General features: G+C 44.6%; 1 protein-coding gene across 11 annotated transcripts in view; it reads left to right on the forward strand.

Moving 5' to 3' along the window:
* LOC128745160 (leucine-rich repeat flightless-interacting protein 2) overlaps positions 1 to 24275 on the forward strand; it is a 134248-nt gene that overhangs the window by 90918 nt on the left and 19055 nt on the right. For 6 of the 11 annotated variants that reach the window (XM_053842167.1, XM_053842163.1, XM_053842164.1 and 3 more), the window contains exon 2: positions 8517 to 9117. The exons of the other annotated variants lie outside the window; for them this stretch is intronic. In XM_053842167.1, the coding sequence (XP_053698142.1) occupies positions 8566 to 9117 (552 nt within the window). In that variant the 5' untranslated portion in view covers positions 8517 to 8565. The remainder of the gene's footprint in view (positions 1 to 8516; positions 9118 to 24275) is intronic. 11 annotated transcript variants of the gene reach the window in all.

Consider the following 24275-nt stretch of genomic DNA (forward strand, 5'->3'; position numbering starts at 1 on the left):
TACAACTCGAAAAAACAACATGTGCTCAACAGTAGGTACACCAAAACCAGCCTAATTAGCATTGAGATGCTACTTTGCCTGCATCACTTCACTAGCCGTCATGCTATTATAAACCTTTGCATCTTGTTTTATTCACTTTAAAATTAAGATTACGATCAAATATTCTCATTGATTATGACAGCTTATTAACTAACTTTTCTGTGGATCGAATTTGTCGTCAAACTCTTTTACGATGATCGAACTATAGAGCTTTGCACACTGACGTAAAAGCTACGTAAAAGGGCATTGTTTGTACTTTTCCGACAGGTCGTTAAGAATATTCACTTTCATCATGTTTACTTACATTTTAAGTACATGTAAACAAACCACTGATAGACGTCAAAGAAGTAAGGTTAAGTTCGCCCGCGCAACATTCTATTGTCAAACATTGAACAACCACAATCGATCATATTCAAAACTAACATTCAGTCTGAATCATAGTTTTCCAAGATGACTCAGTGGTGGGCAAACGTACGCCTCCAGTCAGTTAGCATCGTTTACCAGGTGTGGAGGATCATCAAACTATAATACGATCGGAGGACGGACGAAATAAGCGTTTCGTAACTACCTAACAAGCATCATCGTAAGTCAACAAACCAAAAAGAATTCCATTCGTACTCCGGAACCACCACTACGACCGCGTCTTTTAGTTGTTCTTCGTTCTCCGGGTTGCTCCGCCGAAGCTCCGATGACTTCACGATCGTATTTACACGTGATGTGTCATTCGGTGCTGCCGCCGGGCTCGGGTTCGTTAAGTGCTGCTCTGCTACCCAAGGGGATTCTCTCCAGATTCTTGAAGACGCGTTTCTCCAACCAAACAGCTCGACTCAACTTCGGGAAGCAGCTTCGGGTGTGGCTCGACTAGGGACTAGGGTAGGGAGAGTGATTCGATTCATGGCAAACAATAATTATAATTGACAAATGGTGCTTTTTGGGCTTACCTTGGCTGACGAATGAGCAGGGTTCTATTTGTAAAAATGTAAATACTGCTTTTTTGCCAATTTGAACATAGCGAATATATTTTCATGAACAGAATTTTTGTTTCAAACAAAAAAACTGCTTTTCAGATTGGCAGAATCGATGACGACTAATTTCACCTTAAAATTATCGACACGACCCTCTGCGCTGAGTTGATTGTGAATGGAATTTTTGTCCAAAGGCGGAAGGTAGAAGGAATGGTATGCTAATTTTGGTTCTTTCAATTGACATTTATACCGTCGAGACAGGGCGATTATTGCTATAGGCCCGTAGCAGTATTTAAAATTAGCATTCGTTTCGCTCTATTTTCTTTTACCTGCCTCGTTGTAAGGTACAACGGTACGAAATACAGGTTTTAATTAACTTTGATTACTTTTTCTTTTTCAATTCCGAGCAACTTCTGGCAAACTAAATACTTTAGGAAAATACAATATTTTGTCTACAAAAAAAAAACCTGTCAAGAGATCTCAGAAGCATGCTCAAAAAAGTAATTGAAAATTGTGTTACTTTTTGATAAAACATGTTATAACTCATTAACGCCTCTAAGTCCACATCATTTTAAGCACCGCCAAATTCACTAAAATGGTCGTAACTTTTTTATCTTTTAATATTTTTTCACCAAATTTGGGGGATTTCCCGAAAATCTTTTCTATTTTCATAATATCTATAGGTAATGGCTATGTGTCTTATGACCCCGGAGTTCCTTGGGGGACCGCGACGTGTTTTTTTAGATAAAGTTGATAAAAACGGAGGCTAGGAGGAAAAGGTTACAAATCAATGCTTCGAGAACCAAATATGTGTTAGGAAGAGGCCCCAGAGAAAACAACGTTTGCCTCCCACGGACAGTGGTTATTGCTGAGGATGAACTGGAAGTGGGTTATCAGTCCGTATATTTGGGATCTCTGGTCATCGCCGACAATAATACGAGTAGGGAGATTCAACGACACATTCGAGTCAAGACTTCAAGTACCGGTAGTCCTCTACGGACCTGAGACAGTAACCCTGCTTACGGAAGACACTACTTGGAGCGTTTCTAATCGTACACTTGGTGAAAATTTGGACACTACAGTAGGCCGGCCACGTTGCAAGGATGCCGGACGACTGTGCAGTGAAATCTGTATTCTTCAAGACACCCGTTGGCACCAGGAATAAAAAGGCCTAATGTACTAGATGGCTCGACCAGGTTGAAGCTGACTAGCGTGTGTGGAAGCGCTCAACAAATTGCCGACAAGTAGCCCAGGACCGAGTACGGTGGAGAGGAATTCTTGATACGGCAAAGGCCACCGCGACTCTCGGCTGGTTAAAGTAAGAGGTAAGATCAAGCAGACGGCACCGATCTAAGTATGGCGCGAGATTCTTGGGATTAAGCCGGATGAATTTTTATTGCACTCGTTCGACGCTCAGTGCATAACCAGTGGTCGAACTAGAGAACAATATAACAGTTTGAGGCAGTGAGGATCTTTGAAGTTCCACCCAATTTTCGAAATAAAACCGAGCTGATGCATTGCTTTCGAAATAATCTATTCGCGGTGCAAGTCGAATGTTAGTTTAGTGTCAAGTAACACGCCAAGGGCACTGACATGGTCTACTCTGCGGTGCTCAACTTGATAGTTGAAAAGAATCGAGCTTTTAATGCAGTAAAAACCTAGCATTTTACCACACTTAGCCCTCTAACGGGTAAGACCGTCTGTAGACGGCCTTCGTTTTTGGAGCTCCAGAGCCACATACGAAATTTGTCTTGAATTGACAATATGAGAAATATGTTCAGAACAGATTTCCTGACATGCTGAAACAAATATCACAACATTCTGACTATGCGTTTAAAAGGTATCATCTTTCAAAAACAAGAATTCCGAAAAATTGCGAAAAAAATATGGTGCGAATATTGCTCAAATTTTTCCTATGAGTAATTTACATGCTTTTTTCAATTTTGTGATATATTTGAACTGAAAAAGTATTTGAGTAGAGCGTTAGACATGAAAAACTACAAAGAGAAATTGGATTATTTCATACCTCGCGGTCCTCCAGATAAATATTTTCCCATGAAACTCAACACTCGAGCTTCTTTTGAGATGATTTCATGATAAAGTAATCATTTGCTAGATCGCATCGTTTTTACGATGTTGCCCGTTAGACGGTTAGTGTCAAACAGTTTCGTTTACACCAATCCACAAATATACCGAATAATGTTTGCAGGCGGCAAAAATACTCCGTTTTTTAACATATAAAAACAGTTTCCAAATCATCAACGTACACAAGTCGGCAACCGATATCCAACAACATAGTGACGTCGTTAAAAAAACAGTGAATAAAGCAATGGTCTCATATTACTACCTTGCGGAACATCTGAGGCATTGGTGAATGGCGAAGAGATAAAGGAACCAAGCTTCATGCGCAGCACCCTGCCGCGCAAGTACGAGCTGAGCCATTGGAGTAGTTGTTGAGAAACACCAAGACGGAAAAGTTTACACAACAATGACCGAATCGACCATCCAATTTGCTGCGTGAATTTTTCATTCAAAATGATTTTCACACATGACTTTGAAGCTCTAAAAGCGAAGACCGACGCGACGGCCGGAGGATCAGAAGACAGATGACTTTACTCGTTAGAGGGTTAACATGGCAACAAAATAAACATAAATTAAAGAAATTAATCTTGAAGCTTATTTTGAACTTTAATTTTAATATTTTTTTTTGAAACGATGATTCTACAATTGATGAAGGGAAGGGAAAGGTAAGGAAAAGTAATGAAGAAGGATTTTTTCTGGGAATGAAGGGGGAAGGGTGGAAAGGAAGGGGGGGGGGTAATAGGTAGCTATGCTTAACAAGTTGTCGTTGTGACTCCTATCTTTTGTCCAATGCTTAACGACAACTTGTTAAGCATAGCTACCTATTACCCCCCCCCCCTTCCTTTCCACCCTTCCCCCTTCATTCTCGGAAAAAATCCTTCTTCATTACTTTCCCTTACCGTCCCTTCATCAATTGTAGAATCATCGTTTCAAAAAAATATTAATATATGCCTGACCGCATTTCAAGGTCATGACTAAAGTCACGAGTTTGGTCAACTTTAATTTTATTAATTAATCAAAATAATTATTTCAGAGCAACAAACGTTTGATTTCGCGTTGACGTTACACACTGAAAATAAAATTACTTCTTTTTCAGTATGAAATGCAAATGATTTTGTTAGAAAAACTTTTCTCCTTTAAATAGTTAGTAATTCTCGTTGAAACGGGACCACTACTGACACGAGTTCTTCAAATACAGTATTGTTCCGATTATATCAGCCCATTCGTGAATTTTAGGCTGATATAATTGGAAAACTGATATAATCGGAAAAATTTTTTTTTTCTCAAAATACGCCAAGTTTACTAATAAATTATGTTTTTTTTTTGCATTATTAGGTTGGTCATGTTTCTATATATTAGGGTGATTCAAAAAAAAAGTTTTAAATGCGTACCGAAAATATGAAAGCTTCACAAAAGTTGTAGAACATACTAAAATAAGTAACTTTGTCGAATATAGTAACTATCAATCTCTTATGGTTGTCGAAATATAACGATTTATATGTAAAAAGCACTTTTCAAAATAAATGTAACTTTTGAGGATACAATCAGATACAGACAATTGATACTCCGCTTTTGCAGATTTTTTTTGTACTTTTATGTGCGAGTTATTTGATCTGCCACCAATTACCACCTTGAGAAATACTCGAGCTCAAAGAAGTACTGTTTTTCACCGAAAAAGCTAAATATCTCGGAAAATTTAAAAAATTACGTATAATGATGTTCCACTAAAAGGTGGATTCTAGTCAGATAAATACCTTTCTAGAACACTACGAGCACGTAAAAATTGACCAGAATAAGTTAGGGACAAAAACCTGTTTTTAAGGGTTTGTCCACATATAACGCTTCATAGCTAATTTATATGAAGAGATACAGCTATGATGTCTTTGACAAAGTTGTTTGTATTGACACTTATTGTATCTTTGCTGAATGCATCAAACCTGTATCTTGAATATGTGAGAAAATAAATTTCTTAATTCACTTTTAAGGGGATTAATCATATAATGGGTTCTGTCAAATGGAGTTTTTTTTTACACTAAGAAAAATCGCCAAAGGCACCATATGCGGAAATTCCTGCGTTTCGGCGTAATCTCACGCGATTTCATATTTCGCTGTTCGGATCACTGTGCAGCCTGGCCCATAAAGGGTTAAAACCGTCCCATCGGCAGGCAACCATGTTTTCGCCGCCAATATCTCGCGTGTGCGAAAATGAGATAGCATGTCCGCACAGTGTTTCACTCAACTGCCAGCAGTCTGATTTGGGCCCGCTGTCAAATTTTGAGCCCGGGACATCCTCACGCTGTCACTCATTGCAGCTCGATTTAGAGATGGCCACCCTATTGGCATTAAAACACCTGAAACACTCATTTGGTTGTTCATACTACCTCAAAAGAATCATTGAATAACTTAAAAGGAACAAACAAAAAAATTATTTATGGAGCTGATATAATCGGAAAAAAACGATATAATCGGGAGTAGATATAACCGGGTGTAGACATAATCGGGGCTGATATAATCGGAACCATACTGTATTGGAACTTTTGCACTTGTAAAGAGGAGAGATAGGGCTTCTAAAAAGTGAAAGTGAAAAAAATTGGCGTCCATCTTGGATTTGACCACCATGTTGGATTTCATCAATAAATTGCCGTTTTCACCATGATCCCCTCAACCGATATCAATTTTCTATCACTATCGGAAAGCTGAGAAAAAATGCTACAAGAAACATTCATCAAATTAGATGTGTAGTGGCATTACCTAAATGAAACAATTAGTTTTCTGTAGCAAGATATGTCATTATATGAGAATTGCAAACCTAGATACAGATAATTAATTGTTTCGTTTAGTTAATGCCACTACACATCTAATTTGATGAATGTTTTTTATAGTATTTTTTCTCAGTTTTCCGATGGTGGTCTTAAAATTAAATTCGGTTGAGGGGATCATGGCGAAAACGGCAATTTATTGATAAAATCCAACATGGCGACCAAATCCACGATAGCCGCCAATTTTTTTCACTGTATTTATAAGCCCTAACTCTCCTCTTTACAAAACTGTGTCATTTGTAGTTTGTTTCATAGCAAATTTTGGAAATATCACAATAATTATAGGAAAAATGTGAACCTTACTGCAGATAACTGATTGTTTTATTTAGTTAATGACATTGCACACCAAATTTTTCTTGTAGCATTTTTTCTCAGCTTTCCAATGGTGGTCTTAAGTCGAAAATCAGTTGGGGGGCTCATGGCTAAAACGGCGATTTATTGATAAAATCCAATATGGCAACCAAATCCAAGATGGCCGCTAAAAATTTTTTTACTCCATTTGAAAGCCCTGTTCTTCTTCTTTACAGAACCGGGCAATTTGCTAATCGTTTCATTGTAAATTTATTAAATTTCACATGATATGGATCTCAAGGTTTGCTGAAAATTCTACTTTCTTTGAAACTGTTAGGCCTCTTGGCGAACAAGGGGTCCTGTATTTCGAGGTATTAAAATGTATATTCTCATTTTTTAACCATTTTCAACCAATTAAGTGCAAAAGTTCCAATATTTGAAGACCTCGCGCCAGTAGTGGCCCCGTTTCAACGAGAATTACTCCAGCATTATCTGTCTTGAAAAAAAAAATCATCTATTTCAGAGAGCCGTTAAAAAAATCTTTTAAAAAACGAGAACATAATATTTTAATTGTCACTCAATTGTTTTTATGAAGCTGTTAATCAGTATAAAGCCCGTCACTGGCGTTTACCTGCAAAACTACAAATAATTGCAATGTTTACGATGTTTAGACACTAGAACCTGAAAAGAGAAAACCCATGCATTTATAGAAACAGCAATTGTTCAAAAACATGCCGTCTGTTTTATTTCCTTTTTCTATTTATTGCTTCACCCATTTTCTCCTGTTCGATTCCACCTTTAAATAAGAATCAGATTGATAAAAAAATAAAATCAATATATGGCGGTCAACTCCTTTTAAGTCATTCGTATCTTTTTAACGTTACCTCTAATTGCTTGAAAGCTTTAATGCTGCACTACAGAAAAGAGTCTAAGGGCCAATCTGAGACAAATAAAAATAATCATCGCCATTGACTTTTTTTGGCTTTCAAGGGGAATTTTTATGCTCAAACTAAAATAACTTTGCTTGTGAAAATGTATTCACAGCATTCTTGCTGCATATCGCAAAACGTCTTTGGAATTCCAAAAAGTCAATGACGACTATTTGATGAACCTTAAGCAACGACGAGGCGTTGATGAGCAATTTTTCCTTATACTTTGCTATACTTCAAATAGCTATAACGATTGCGGACATTGACTGTGATAAACTTCGGGCAAGAAATTAAGCCCAATTTCACGGTTTTGTTTTACGGTTTAGAAACGCTGCGGATTACTGGATTAGAGTTGAAACTCTTCTAGTGTTGGGAAAAAGAACTATCCTTGAACGAGCTTCGGCAACATTATACTCTCGGTTTCTTCGTTTGTCGGAGCAATCAAATTAACCCGAAACCTAGTTCGGTTGGTGGCTCAGCATAGTGGTGTGCCGTCCGTGCCTGCCGTTCCGCAGAGGGTGGTTAACCAGCCATTAACGACTTTACGCCGTGATATCATAAACATTTTGGTTTATGTTTTTATTTCGATGGTTATCCGCTTTTTATTGTTCCGACTGTCACAGTCGCTATAACTACGAACGATTTTAAATGATCCTTTTCCCTGCAGGGAACGGTCTCTGATTGACTCTATAAAACTGTTAATTTCGTGTCTTTTACCAAACATCAGTGTAAGTAAATTAATGCTCGTCACTCAAATATTTTTAGTATTTTTATCTTCCGATTAATTTGGAAAGAAAATATGCAAAGAGGTGTATATTGAAGTCAACAAACAATCAATTTTGTAGAATTACCGTTTGGCACAATATTTTCAACAGTTTTGAAAATTTCCTTCAACATAGGTACCCGATCGAATCGAAATGCTTCACCTATGAGATCATCATCAGTTCAAACCTGAGCGTTTGATAAGTATGTAATCTTATCTCGATTGAGACGCTCGTTTATTCGTTTTTGTTGTGTTGTCTGTGGTGGTTGTTTTGTTTGTTTGTAGCTGGAATTGATCGATTTTTTTCACGACTCGGTTCAATGCTTTCAATTCCCAAACGTGCTGTATCTCTGCGACGACATCGATTTCAATAAATCAACGACAGGTAGAACTGGCCACAAACGCGCGGCGGCCCTACCTGTGAGAGAATGGCAAAAATACGAGCAACACTGACATCACTACCACCATCGCAGCGGGCTAGCGGCGGGTTAGCGGAATGGCTCATGTGACAACGACAACAGAACCAATAAACTGATAAAAATCAAATGGTCAGTCGGCCCACAGGAGAAAGCTTGCATGCCTGGGCCTTTCATCCAGGCTTAGAATTAGTTCTGTTTCTGTTTGATAGGTGGTGAAACCAGTTTGCGCGAAACGTCCGTCGTGTGTTTTTTGATAAAATGAGTAGTGATATCAAGTTAAGTATTAGTGAAGACGGATACCGGACGCATGGAACCGGTCAGAAGTTTTCGTTGGCCTCGGACGAGGACGACGACGAGCAGGGTGAATTTTACAGCTTCGAAGAACCGAACGATCCAGATCCGTTGACGGCGGAATTGAAAATACGTGAATCGAACGAAGACCTGAACGTTGATATCAATCGCAATGACCTGGTTGGCAAGGAAGGTGGCAACCGTGAATTGCACGAAGCTGTAAATGAAGATAGTGATTTGATGCTAGAGATAAGTAATGGCTTCAGCGATGGGGTATTCGATGATAGTGATTTGCTGATTGATGACCATCGGCTAGGCGAACCGGTCGGGATCAAAGAGCAGGACGAGATAGATCGCAGCTACGACAGTTACGCCGACAGTCAAAAATCCGACCAGGATCACCATCCGTTCGAGCCCCACCGGCAGTACCATCGCCTGTCGGTTTGTCACACCGGAGATGAGTTTAGTTCCGACGAGGACGAAGCATTCGTCGAACTGCTGGAAAAGGCAAATCACATAGTAGGTTTAATTTACTTTATTTTTTCTCTTTTTGTAGTCTGCGTTAATGCTAGCGAAGCGTCTGCAGTTCATGTTGATGCGACATGACAATTTGTGAATCAGTCAGGTTTATATTACAGTGTCCGTCACGGTGGTGGGAACGAGGTTGGGTAATTATGTGTTATGTTTAGCTTTTTATTCTAGTCAGGAATTAGCGGTTAAAGCTTGGAAATCTCAATTATGATCCTCTGAAGAATGCTAGTTTGCTACTTTCCCACAGTTATCACAGCGGTAAGCAATTGGCACAAAGAGTCAATCCAGAGCGATTCAAGCTCGTTTAAATCCTGTGCTATTCTACCTTCTGCTTCGCTTCCTTTGCTATTAGGTAGCTACACAATCTATAAAACGTGCCGAGATTGCGCCGCGACCGCCCACAAACAATGGCCTTATCCGTCTGCGAGTTCGTTTCTGCGTGTGCGTTTTCCTATTCGAACCGAAACCTCTGACCATGATATAGTTATATTTGCAGGTACGAATGTAAACCCTGTATGGAAACGTTTGTTATCAAAAGCATAGAAGAAATGCTTGAATTGAAATGTTCTAATACGGCTAATTGAGCATAGAGCAGCGGCAAAAGTTTCGCAGAAACCATGCTAGTAATTTTGTGGTGTAATTGATTTTCTGCCACCTAGCCACTTAATTTATGTTTTTTTTAAATGAAAACAATTTTGACGTAGTACTACATCTTAAGGGAAGCTAGGGTGTTATTTCAAAAACATCTAAACATGCAAACGTCATGAAAGGAGGTTAGGTTTTGGGCGTTAATATCGAATCGTTTTCCTAATCGATTTTTATTATTTTTCCACCAACCGAAAATATTCCACGGATTGACTCTAATAAAAAAAACTTGATTCTTAAGTGCACTCTGTAGAGAAATTGCGAAATTTCATGCCACGTCTTAAATCTGCAATGTTTATTTACCTATCATAAGATTAAACGACATTTTTATAACCTAAAAACATCAAAAGTTTGGTTGTCCACTATTTTATCGAAAGTTTTTTGCGCTCGCCAATCTTGTTCCCTTATGCTCTATTCAAACTTTGCGACTGACTGACTGGAAATCGAATAAACTGAAACCTAATGAGGAAACAGGAATGAGTTTTAATATTTTACTGATCAAACATCAATTAAATTACCCAGCTGCAATCACACAGTCTCTAGTGCGCTTAGCGTTGGTATCGCATTTTGAAAGTTTTCACGTAGCTTCTAACGTTGCAGGCAGTAAACATTCATTCAACACATTGGCACATTGGCAACTGCATTGTAATCAACGAATGGCATTCGCTAACAAGCTTAGAGAGCTCGCAAAAGATAAATTATCTTTTGAATTCCAGGCAGTGATAAAAAAGTTATTGGTGTTTAATTTTTTTTTTGTTCCAACGTTACAGTAACCGCGCGTTAGTGCACTTTGTGGAAACCAACTTCCTAGTTCTGTAAACAAAGGCGTAGTTCTACGTTAAAAATTAACTTATTTTGCAAAAATTTACTAAATTTCAAGGTAAAAGTTCTAGTTAAAAATAGTCTAATGTTTTAGAGAAACGATTTTCTACATTTTTGCGTTTCTACGATATAAATGTGACAGTATAAAGGAATAGAAATCATTCGGAAAACCGTATATCGATAGAGGCCCAGACAGCTGGCCGAGTTTCAGGTACCGTTCGACTCAGTTTCGCCGACTGAGCACTCTTTGTGTGTGTGTGTGTGTGTGTGTGTGTGTGTGTGTGTGTGTGTGTGTGTGTGTGTGTGTGTGTGTGTGTGTGTGTGTGTGTGTGTGTGTGTGTGTGTGTGTGTGTGTGTGTGTGTGTTTTGTTTTACGTGAGGAAACGCTCTATGCCAGGCACATTAATGATGTATGTGGCACAGTGTGGGACTCTAACCCACTAAAAACCTCACGGGCGTCTGACCTTAACCCCCCCGGAACTACCGTTAAGTATTACTTCGGGGGGAGGCTGTGTTTGTAAACCGCTCCGTACACCTGTCGAGACGTGAATCGATCCGGAGATGGCGACTTTCATAACGTCCACTCCTTCACAGCCACCCTCTCAGGGTTCTGTCATTCTTGATGCTACTCCTGCTCCTTCACCGTCCACTTTCCTTGCACCTGTCGAGACGTGTACCGATCCAGAGATGGCGACCATCATGACTTCCATCTCCTCACGGCCACCCTCGCAGGGTTTCTTATTGGGCTCAGCACTACTCAGTTGAGTTCGCCACTGCACTTCCACTTCGCCTGTCGAGACGCGAACCGATCCGCCCTCGTAATGTTTCATTCCAAGCTTGGTTTGCTCCGTCCCGCTCATTACTCCACCGATGCGTCTGTCGAGACAATGCTAATCGGGATGCATAATTCGCTGATCGTTTCTTCACTGTCGTTGCAGTTGCAACCTACTCTGTACGCTCTGTCTGTGCACTGCTCCGTACACCTGTCGAGACGTGCACCGATGCTGGGACGGCGACCAACTTAACGTCCATCCCTTCACGGCCACCCTCGCAGGATTTCTTTCCGTGAGTGTTGTTATTTTGTCAACTTTCACTCTGCTATCGTCGACTCGAGTAGTCCCCGGCGGTGAAGCTACCCTACTCCGACGAGAAGTTCCCCGGCGGTGAAACATTCCCCGAGACCGATTACATGAGACTCTTTTTAAGGACTCGACTGTTGATCCTCGCGCCATTTTCGCTGCAGCGCCGACATGATTTGTGTGATGGTTCGGCTGATTATATTCCACGTGTGAATGTCGCGACACATTTTTTGGACTACATTATCTGGGCTGGAATCCTCACCGCTGGTGGCAAACATTTCGCTTCGCATTGCCCCGAGTCGTGGGCAGTCAAACACTACGTGCTCCGGTGTTTCTTCTACTTCAGCGCACTCCGGACAGAGAGATGACTCCGAACTGCGTAACCGAATAATGACTGCGTGACCGAATCTATGTAGGTACTTTCTGAAGCAACCGTGGCCTGACAAGAATTGAGTCAGGTGGAAGTCGACTTCCCCGTGTTTGCTGTTCATCCACGTGGACACATTCGGGATCAACCGATGAGTCCATCTTCCATTGATTGCGTTGTCCCATTCCACTTGCCACTTACGCAATGTATCTACCCGTGTTCGTTTTCGAGCTCCGCGGAGGCCTCTATTTCTCTAGCATTCTAGATCCTCCTCCAATACCAATCCAATGGGAATCATGCCGGCAATGACGCAGACCGCTTCCAGTGATATGGTGCGGTAGGCGCTCGCTACTCTCATGCTCATCAGTCTGTACGTACTATTCAAACGCGATAGATTTCTTTTCGTTCTTAATGCCGAGATCCATGCAAGGCTGCCATACCTAATTATTGACGTGGTTACACTAGCCAGGAGCCTCCTCTTACTACTATTTATCGCCGAATTGTTCGGCAAGATTCTGGTTAGCGCTGTCATCGCTTTTGCTGCCTTCTGACAGGCATAATCTACGTGGCTATTGAAATTTAGTCGATCGTCGATGATCACGCCCAGCTCCTTCACGTCCCGCTTAGAGTCGATGATGCATTTTCCAACTATGATCTTTGCCTGCTGCACTGCCTTTCGGTTGCTAATCACTACCACCTCTGTTTTATGATGAGCTAATTCCAGCCTATTCTCTCCCATCCAATATGTATGGATTCCACCATATGTATGGATTCCATGGCGAGTACCTCCACCTCTTCTCTTGATTCGCCAGTTACTATCAACGCCACATCATCAGCGAAGCCGACAATCTCCACACCCCTGGGGAGGTTCAGCTTCAATACTCCATCGTACATCGCGTTCCATAGCGTCGGGCCAGGGATGGAGCCCTGGGGAACGCCTGCCGTGATTGTAATCCTTCTCTCCCCTCTGTCTGTCTCGTATATCAGTGTACGATTATGAAAGTAACTTTTCAAAATCCTGCAGAGATACACAGGAACTGTCATGCTATAAGCTCTTGCCTCGGAAAGGCGCAGCAACCCAGAAGGGGGAGCTGCCAAAGCTCCGACTCCTGGTCTGGGAGTCGTGGAGAGGGCACGGAAGGCCTCTTTTGCTTCCGAGTCCCAGGGCGTTGCGGTTGGGGAGGAGATTTCGGATGTGTGGACTGACCTATCACAAAACGTACCTTTTCTGGTTAGTTTATTCGACGTAAACGGAGGGGATGGTTGCCGTTGGCTACACGTTGATTGGTCGTAGTTGGCGTGGCCAGATTTTAAGATGGTCTGGTTACGTCTAGTGTGCCGCAAAGCGAGTCACTCGACGCTTCGCTGAGGTTCGGTGAGGTTATGTTTAAAGCTGCTGACTGGATAACGATCACCGTGATTCCGTCTCCACGTGATCGGTGTTTACGGTGTTGAATAAAGGGAGTGCTTGCGGCACAGGCGTCCCCCAAACTGCTCCCGTTATGGACCGGATAGTCCACGATGCTGGTCAATCTCCGAGTCGCTGGTGTGTGCGTGACGAGGATGAGATTAGCGGCTTTGGTAACTTTGGCTTTGGCTGATTGGGCTCTCCAGGTAAATTAGTCCAGTGCCGGAGGTTCTGTGATGACGTTCCGGCTCGTCGAAGAAACTTGAAGAAGCCGGGCTCGTTCTAACGTGGCCAAGCCACTCACTTAATAACGCTCGCCCATGCGAAAGAGGTGCGTTCGCTTCGATGTCTCGATCAGCACTCCTCAGCTGAGCCTCGGTTCGTCAGCTCGGGATCGGCTTTTCGGTAAAACTCTCCACACAGCCGACTTCCTGGCTCAATCAGACAGTTCAGTGGAATGGCTCACCGTCGCGCCCTCTGCATATCGAAATGCCGAACGTGCCGTATTCACCACCCCGTACAATCCGATTTTAAGCTATCTGTACATAATTAGGGCCCTACATTGCCACACAAAATAAAGTTACCGACGAACGGTAACAATGCTAACCAGCGAACGGGCGATTGCTTCCCAGCTGGCGCTATTAAAAGCATTCCTCACGTCTAAAGTGACCACCACACAGTAGCGATTTCCTCTTCTTAGTTGTTTCTGGGCCTTTTCCGCAGCATCCACTACCATTCGTATGGCATCTATTGTAGACCGGCCTTTCCGGAAGCCGAACTGCTTGTTTGACAGGCCGTTCTTACTCTCCGTGTACTTGGTGAGTCTATTCAGGATTACTCTCTCTAGCAGCTTGCCAACCGTATCCAGTAGGCATATAGGCCTATACGCTGAGGGATCACCTGGGGGTTTACCCGGCTTCGGCAGCAACACCAGCTTCTGGCGCTTCCAGGTCTCAGGAAAGTTACCTTCGTCACCGCATTTTTGCAGTGTGGTCCTAAACATGTCTGGATTCTCCATGATTGCTACTTTCAAAGCCAGGTTCGGAATTCCGTCTGAACCTGGGGCTTTCTTTCCCTTCATGGCCTTCGCCAGCTCGATTAACTCCTCGTTGGTGATTCGAGCTTCCTCTACGTGCTCCGTCTCCTCGCCATACGGGGGGCTTGGCCAGAGTGTTATTTCATGTTGCGGAAACAACCCGTCGATAATGGCTTCTTTCATCTTCTCCGGACACCTTTCGGGTGGTACAAAAGGACCTTTAATTTTTGACATGGCAACTCTGTAAGCATCTCCCCAAGGATTCGCGTTAGCACTACGACAAAGTTCCTCAAAGCAAGATTTCTTGCTGAGCTTAATTGCTTTGTTAAGTGCGGTTCTTGCTATCCTGTGCACTAGTATTCTTTCTTCTCTATCGGCATCGTTGCGAGCCCGCTGACTTCTCCTTCTGGCACGAAGGCAATTTGCCCGTAGTTCGACGATCGTCGTGTTTCACCAGTAGACTGGGCGGCGACCGTTCTTCGGTCTCTTTATCCTCGGCATAGTGGCATCGCACGCTCGTGTTAATATTGCCGTCAACCCTTTCGTACTTAGGTTCGAAGGAATGCTTTGAAACCTGAGCGCTTCAACAAATACACCCTTGTTGAAGCACGCCGTTTTCCACCTCCGCTCGCTTATCTGTCCCCCATATGATTCCATCTGCGTCCCGTTTCCAATGCGGTACCGAATCGCTTGGTGGTCACTGTGGGTATATTCCTCGCACACTCTCCAGTTCGTAATCCTTGCCGCACCAGGGCTGCAGAAGGTGACATCGATGATGGACTCCCGGTCTTCCCTACGGTATGTGCTAGTAGTGCCTTCGTTTACTATAACTACATTTAGCTTTGCTAGGGCCTCTAGCAGACTGCGACCCCTTGGATTGGTGAGGCGGCTTCCCCACTCAGCTGCCCAGGCGTTAAAGTCACCGGCGATAACAACTGGTCTCCGATCGACCAGCGCCTCCGTCAGCTGATCCAGCATCTGGTTAAACCGCTCTATTGTCCATCGTGGAGGCGCGTAGCAGCTGCAGATAAAAACACCGTTAATTCTAACGATCACGAAGCCTTCTTCTGCAGAATAGACTACTTCTTGTAGAGGATATCTTCCCACCGTCCAAATTGCCGCCGTTTTCGCCTTGTAATTTGTAATTAGGTGGCTTGCCGTCCTAAGACAGAGCCTGTTGAACAAAATTTCTCCATGTAACTCGGTTGAGGGCTACCGCTCTCCAATTCCTCGGACACCGAGTACTCTCCGCCAGATCTCGCTCCACCTGGTCTAACCATCTTGCTCGCTGCGCTCCTGGTCGTCTTGTTCCTACCGGATTTGAGGCGAACACCATCTTTGCAGGGCAGTTGTCCGGCATTCTTGCAACATGCCCTGCCCATCGCATCCGTCCAGCTTTAGCCACCTTCTGGATACTGGGTTCGCCATAGAGCTGTGCGAGTTCATGGTTCATCCTCCGCCTCCATACTCCGTTCTCCTGTACGCCGCCGAAGATCGTTCTTAGCACTCGTCGTTCGAAAACTCCGAGCACTCGCAGGTCCTCCTCGAGCATTGTCCATGTTTCATGCCCGTAGAGAACAACCGGTCTAATAAGCGTCTTGTACAGGGTGCACTTTGTACGGGGACTTAGTCTGCTCGACCGCAATTGCTTGTGGAGCCCATAGTAAGCACGACTTCCGCTGATAATACGCCTCCGAATCTCACGGCTGGTATCATTGTCCGCCGTTACCAGTGAGCCAAGGTAGACAAATTCATCGACTACCTCAAACTCATCGCCGTCGATCAATATACTACTGCCCAAGCGGTGTCGTTCGGCCTCGGTTCCGCTGGCCAGCATGTACTTTGTTTTAGACGTATTTACCTTTAACCCAATCTTTTCTGCTTCGCGCTTTAGTCTGGTGTACTGTTCAGCCACCGCCACAGATGTTCTGCCGATAATATCCATGTCATCGGCAAAGCAGACGAATTGACTAGATTTGTTGAATATCGTGCCCCGCGTGTTGATATCCGCTCGGTTCATAACACCTTGTAGCGCTATGTTGAACAGCAGGCATGAAAGACCATCACCTTGACGAAGCCCTCTGTGTGATTCGAATGAACTTGATAATCCACCCGAAATCCGAACACAGCACTGCGTACCATCCATCGTAGATTTAATCAGTTTGATGAGCTTCCTGGGGAAGCTGTTCTCGTCCATGATTTTCCATAGCTCTTTCCGGTCGATGGTATCATATGCGGCTTTGAAGTCAACGAATAAATGATGCGTGGGAACTCTGTATTCACGGCCCTTTTGGAGGATTTGCCGCAGTGTAAATATTTGATCCGTTGTAGACCGACCTTCGACGAAGCCGGCTTGATAAGTTCCCACAAATCTATTCGCAATTGGTGATAGACGGCGGAAAATGATTTGGGACAGCACTTTATAAGCGGCATTGAGAACGGTGATCGCTCGATAGTTCTCACAGTCCAACTTGTCGCCCTTTTTGTAGATCGGGCAGATAACCCCATCTTTCCACTCCTCCGGTAGCTGTTCCGTATCCCAAATTCTAACAATTAGTCGGTGTAGACAAACGGCCAGCTTTTCTGGTCCCATTTTAATAAGCTCCGCTCCGATGCCATCTTTTCCAGCTGACTTGTTGTTCTTTAGCTGCATGATGGCCTCCTTAACTTCGCCTATCGTTGGGGCTGGCACCTCTTCCCCGTTTGCTGCACCGTCGAAATCGCTTTCTCCGCCGCCATGGTTTTCCGCCTGGGCGCCATTCAGGTGTTCGTCGAAGTGCTGCTTCCACCTATCCGTCACCTCACGATCGTCCGTCAGAATACTGCCAGTCTTATCCCGACACATTTCGGCTCGCGGCACAAAGCCTTTGCGGGATCCGTTCAGTTTCTGGTAGAACTTCCGCGTTTCCTGAGAACGATGCAGCCGCTCCAACTCCGCATATTCCTGCTCTTCCAGGTTGCGCTTTTTCTCCCGAAAGATTTGGTTTCGCTGCATCTTCTTCTGTTTGTGTCTTTCCACGTTCTGACGTGTGGCACTGCGCATCTTGGCCGCCCGCGCAGCGTTCTCCTCATCCATCACCCTCCTACATTCATCGTCAAACCAATCGTTCCGCTGATTCCGGGCCACATGCCCGATGGAGCTCTCCGCTACACTGCTGATGGCTGTTTTGATAGTGTTCCAACAGTCCTCGAGAGGGGCTTCGTCCAGCTCGTCCTCTTCCGGCAGTGCAGCTTCGAGTGAATGCGCGTAGTTTGCGGCGACGTCTGGCTGCTTCAGCCGCGCGAGATCTAACCGAGGCTGGCGTCGGTACCGAATGTTGTTCACAACGGAGAGTCTTGGGCGCATCTTAACCATCACTAGGTAGTGGTCCGAGTCAACGTTAGCGCTTCGATAGGATCTGACGTCGATAATGTCTGAGAAGTGCCGACTGTCGATCAAAACGTGGTCGATCTGTGATTCTGTCTGATTTGGTGACCTCCAGGTGTACTTATGGTGGATTCTGTGCTGGAAAAAGGTACTACGTACGGCCATATTCTTGGAGGCGGCAAAGTCGATAAGTCTTAGGCCCATTTCATTGGTTCGCTGGTGTGCACTGAACCTTCCAATCACCGGTTTGTATTCATCCTCCTGGCCGACCTGAGCATTGAAATCCCCGATGACGATCTTGATATCATGTTTTGGGCAGCGATCGTATTCACTCTCCAACTGCGCGTAGAATTCATCCTTGTCGTCATCGGTACTTCTGAGGTGAGGGCTGTGCACGTTGATGATGCTTATGTTGAAGAATCGGCCCTTGATTCTCAACCTGCACATTCGAGGATTGATTGGCCACCACCCAATCACCCGTTTCCGCATCTCGCCCATCACTATGAAAGCTGTACCCAGCTCGTGTGTGTTGCCGCAGCTCTGGTAGATGGTATGTCCATCTCTGAACGTACGTACCGTTGAGCTCTTCCAGCACACCTCCTGCAGCGCTACGACGTCGAACTTGCGGCTCTTCAATACGTCGGAGAGCACTCGAGTGCTCCCTTGGAAGTTGAGAGATCGGCAGTTCCACGTCCCGAGTTTCCAATCCATAGTCCTTTTTCGTCGCGTGGGTCTATTCCGATTGTTCCAGTAAGAATATATTTGTTCTTCGTTCCATGCTTTAATATTTTTCGTGGTGACGGCTTGCAAAGCCTGCTACACCAACCCCCTGTTTCGCCGGAGGGCCAACGAAGCTCGAAAGAGCCCTCCTTTCCTGTCAGCATACGACCTTGGCTTCCACCGGGGTTGGTTACCCGATCTCCACCAAAGTTGCTCGTATCCCGGCTGGTACCACGAGGCGGTAGGAATAGGAGTTGCTGAATAAGAGGCTATGAACCACTGTAGGGTCTATTTTATGCCTACACGTGCACAAGGCACCGACGGTACGCATTATTCAGCCGTTTACCAGCCCGTTTTCGCCTTGTCCGCTGCCCAATTCCCATCACCAGATGGGATTCGATATGGCTCCGAGATAATAGCTATGTCACTCAGTGCTTCCACCATGGACTGCAAGAGCAGTTGTTGTGCTGTATCGCAGTGATTCAGGTTTATTTGCGTCACCTGCACTATGATCTAGCAGCCGCCGCCTGTTTAGAGGCCGGACATCTCGGGCCTCCTGTCACGTGTTTATTGCCATCGTCATTTGGACAGATCAGGCATTTCGGTGGCTTCCTACTGCGTGTGTGTGTGTGTGTGTGTGTGTGTGTGTGTGTGTGTGTGTGTGTGTGTGTGTGTGTGTGTGTGTGTGTGTGTGTGTGTGTGTGTGTGTGTGTGTGTGTGTGTGTGTGTGTGTGTGTGTGTGTGTGTGTGTGTGTGTGTGTGTGTGTGTGTGTGTGTGTGTGTGTGTGTGTGTGTGTGTGTGTGTGTGTGTGTGTGTGTGTGTGTGTGTGTGTGTGTGTGTGTGTGTGTGTGTGTGTGTGTGTGTGTTGTTTTTAATCTTACGGAAAAGCTCAATGCCTGGCTCACTAATGATACGTTACATCACATATCACGTGGCACGGTGGCCTCTAACCCACTAAAAACCATACTGCTCCTGGCCCAAAATCCTCCCGGGACCGCCGTTGGACATTACTTCGGGAGGGCTACTCCGCTTCCTATGGAGACGTGCACCGATGCTGGGACGGTGACCAACTTAACGTTCATCCCTTCACGACCATCCTCGCTGGATTTCTTTCCGTGACTGTTGTTATTTTGTTCAACTTTCCTCGGCGGTGCAACATCCCCGACACCAATCACACGCGACTCTATTTAACGACTGGACTCTTAGTCCTTGCGCCATATTCGCTACAGCGCCGACATGATTTGTGTGATGGTTCGGTTAATCACATTCCACGGGTGAACGTCATGACACATTTTTGAACGACATTATCTGGACGGGAGTTTTCACCGCTGGTGGCAAACATCGTGCTTCGCATTGCGCCAAATCGTGGACACTTAAATACCACGTGCTTCGGTGTTTCTTCTACATCAACACACTCCGGAAAGAGAGATGATTCCGTGTGTCCGAATCTAGTATCTAGTACTTGCAGGTACTCCATGAAGCAACTGAGGCCTGACAGGAATTGTGTCAGGTGGAAGTTGACTTCCACGTGCTTCATGTTTATCCACGTGGATACATTCGGAATCAGTCCATGTATCCCTCTTCCATTGATCGTGTTGCCTCATCCCTCTTGCCACTGACGCAATGTGGCTACCCGTGTTCGTTTCCGAGCTCCGCGAATGTCTCTATTACTGTAGAATTTTAAATCCTCCTCCAGTACCAATACAATGAGGATCATGCCGGTAATGACGCTGACCGCTTCCAGTGATACGCTACAGTAGGCGCTCATTACCCTCATGCTCATCAATCTGTACGTGCTATTCAAAGTGTCGAGATCCATGCAGGGCTGCCATACCTAAGTAATGACGTGGTTACACTAGCCAGGAACCTCCTTCTGTTACTACCCAGCTAGCATTTTCATATGTATAAAAAAGGCAAAAATCAGCATTACGTACAGATATACATGCTAAATAAATCGTATTTCATACGCAAAAGTGGCATATCCGTACTATTTTGGAGGCGATATACGTGATTACGAATAATTTTGAGCGTTACGACTATATAAGTATTTATATACGATAATATCCGATTAAGCCCGAGTCGCTCCGTACTACTCTACGATTTTGTGCTGAAAATCGTATGTATGTCAGTCATTATCATTATATACGACAAAAATCACCTTGATCCCACTTTATCCAGCTTTAGTTACGATTTCGAGTTTGTTAGGAGATATTTACGATAGTTTTCGTACATTGATATACGAGTTGGTGCTAGCTGGGTACTTATTACCGAATTACGCGGCAAGATTCTAGTTAGCGCTTTGATCGCTTTTTCAGCTTTCTGACAGGCATAATCGACGTGGCTATTGAAATTTAGTCGGTCGTCGATGATCACGCTCAGCTACTTCACTTCGCGCTTAGAGTGGATAATGCATTCCCCGACTGCAATCTTCGCTTACAGCATTACCATTCGGTTGCTAATCACTACCACCTATGTTTTATGATGAGCTGTTGCCAGCCTATCCTCACGCATCCAATTTTCTACCCTACGTATGGAGTCCTTGGCGAGCATCTCCATCTGTTCTCTTGATTCGCCAGTTACTAGCAGCACCACATCATCAGCGAAGTCATCAACCTTAACACAGCCTGGGAAGGTTCAGCTTCAGTACTCCGTCGTACATTGCATTCCATAATGTCGTACCAAGGATGGATCCCTGAGGAACGCCCGCCATGGATGTAATTGTTCTCTCTCCTCTGTCTGTCTCATATATCAGTATTCGGTTATGAAAATAGCTTTTCAAAACCCTGCAGAGATATACAGGGACCCTCAGACTATGCAGCGAGCGGGTGATTGCTTGTCAGCTGGCGCTGTTGAAAGCGTTCTTCACATCCAAGGTGACCACCTCACAACCGCTGTTGTTTCTGCCCCCGCAGCTTCCACCACCTTTCGAATGGCATCCACTGTAGACCTGTCCTTTCGGAAGCCGAACTGCATGTCTGACAAGCCAGTCTCACTCCCCGTGTACTACTTGGTAAGTCTATTCTGGATTACTTTCTCTAGCAGTTTGCAAACCGTATCCAATAGGCATATAGCTCTATACGATAGAAGATCTACAGGGGGTTTTCCCGGTTTTAGCAGCTGCACCAACTTCTGTCTCTTCCAGATATCGGGAAAGTTACCTTCATCTAAGCATTCCTGTAACATTCAGATGGTTCGGAATCCCGTCTGGACCTGGAGTCTTCTTTACCTTCATGATTTTGGTCAATTCAATTAGCTTCAATCAGTGTGTGTGCGTTTTTTTACATGAGGAACAGGTACAAGGTACAGTGTGAGATTCTAACCTAACCCACTAAAACCGGGCATAAAAACTTACCTAAACACCCCCCCTCCCCCCCTACCGGAACTACAGTTAAATATTACCTCGGGGGGAGGCTATGTCTGTACACTGCTCCGTAGACATGTCGAGACGGTTACCGATCCGGAGATGGCGGCTGTCATAATGTCCATTTCTTGACAGCCGCCCTCGCAGTATTTTTCCCATGCTTAAAATACACCATGTTGGTAGACCTTCCACTTTCCACTTCACCTGTCGAGACGTGTACCGAACCAGAGATGGCGGCCGTCATGAGTTCCATCTTCTCACGACTACCCTCGCAGGGTTTCTTATCGAGCTCAGCACTACTCCGACGAGTTCGCTTCTTTACTTCCTATTCATCTATCGAGACGTGTACCGATCTAGGGATGGCAACCTACGCAACTTCCACCTTTTCACGGCCACCTTTGTTGGATTTCTAACCATCCACAGTTTCGCTGCTTCATGCTTGCCTCTCCGCTTCCTATCCAGATATCCTAGTTAGCATTGTTTATCTGTTATTCATCTTTCCATTTTTGTTGCAGTTGCACCATAATCTGTGCTTTTACAATGTTGACGGCTTTCCAAGTACTCTCCTCCCGAAACATTTCTTTTACTACGTTATCCACGGTCAAAGGTGGAATCTCGCTTTGCACCGCGGTAACCCTTGGGCATTCAAGGACAGCGTTCTACGTTATTTCTTCTACCTCTCTGCATGCTAGATAGGCAGGTGTCGCTGCGTCTACGAACCGGTGCAGGTTTTGCCTAAAAGAGCCGTGCTCTGACAGAAACTAACTGTGTCAAGTGAACGATTCCTCTCTTACAGCAGTTTCTGAATTCCTCTGATGTGTCTTCGTATGTAGCATTCGTTATCTTCCTCCAGGATGATGCAGATGGGAAGCATTCCGACGAAAACACATACTGCCTCCGATGATAAGGTTCTGGACGCACTGGCTACTCTCATGACATTGAGCCGGAAGGTACTATTTAGCCTTGCGCGATTCCGCTTGGTTCGCAGCGCTGTGATCCAGGCTGGGGCTCCATTTCGTAGTACCGACGGTAATACGCTGCCCAATAGCCATTGTTTGCTGCTACTAGGCCTGTACCTATTTAGCATGATTCTAGCTATCGGATTGATAGCCTTCGCGGCCTTTTCACAGGCGTACTCGACGTGGCTGTTGAATGACCGCGGTACCACTTTGCAGTTACTAACCAACAGGATCTCCGTTTTGTGGTGGGCAATTTGCAGTTTAGCTCCCTGCATCCAGTTCTCAATCGTTCCGATTGCCTCGGTCGCCAATATTTCCACCTCCTCCAGTGTTTCGCCTGTACCGATACGATCCGATAACACGACATCATCAGCAAAACCAACGATAACTACACCTCTGGGCAGCTTCAGAGTTAGTACACCGTTGTACATACCAAAACGTAGGGCCGAGGATGGAGCTTTGCGGTAATCTCGCCGTAAGTTTCATCGTCTTTCGCCCCTCGGAGGTTTCGTAAACACGCGTCCGGTTAACTCCTATAACTCCTCAAAATTCTGCACCGGCATTCCGGGCAAGCATCCAACGCAGCGACTCGGCGATGGCCTCGTAAAATGCGTTTTTGACGTCGATCGTTATGACGGCGCAAAATCGGTTTCCTCTTCGTTTTTGTTTGGACGACTTCTCGGCTCGCTCGACTACCGTACGAATAGCATCCAGAACCCGAACAGTGTGTTTGACAGGTCATAGTCCCCTTCCGTGTACCTCGTCAACCTGTTAAGGATAATCCTCTCAGGAGTTTACCACATGTGCCCAGCAGGCATATCGGCCTGTGTGTGTGTGTGTGTGTGTGTGTGTGTGTGTGTGTGTGTGTGTGTGTGTGTGTGTGTGTATGCGTATGCGTGTGTGTGTGTTGTCCATTCGTAGTTGCTTCAATGATGAAAACCATTTTTTTTCACAACTACAGATTGCTTACCAAATCATCAACTCGCGCGCAATGACAATGTACGATAGCTCTATAGGGTCCGGATGGGTTTAGTGTGGGATGACAAGGCCGCCAAAGGAAGGCCAATGGGAATTCCGCAGTCCAAAATAAATCCTCCGCTCGCTTGGGTTGTGATCACACGTAGCAATAAGTTCACTTGGTTTTTTACTTAACCCAACACTTTACTTTCTTAAACATTTATTAATACTACTTATGCTACTCGACTTAACAAAGGTAAAACTGATTAACTAGTCAGAAAGTTATCCCTTTGTAGATTTTGGACGGACGCTTAATTTTACCGCGTTCAAAACTGGACAATTAGTGCTATATACCGTACTGATTCAAACTTAGAAAAGTCTCAAACTTAGAACACTTAGAATAAAATGCTCGTTAGTATTGCTA

The sequence above is a fragment of the Sabethes cyaneus genome, chromosome 1, assembly GCF_943734655.1.
Source record: "Sabethes cyaneus chromosome 1, idSabCyanKW18_F2, whole genome shotgun sequence".
In the NCBI taxonomy this organism is placed as follows: Eukaryota; Metazoa; Arthropoda; class Insecta; order Diptera; family Culicidae; genus Sabethes; species Sabethes cyaneus.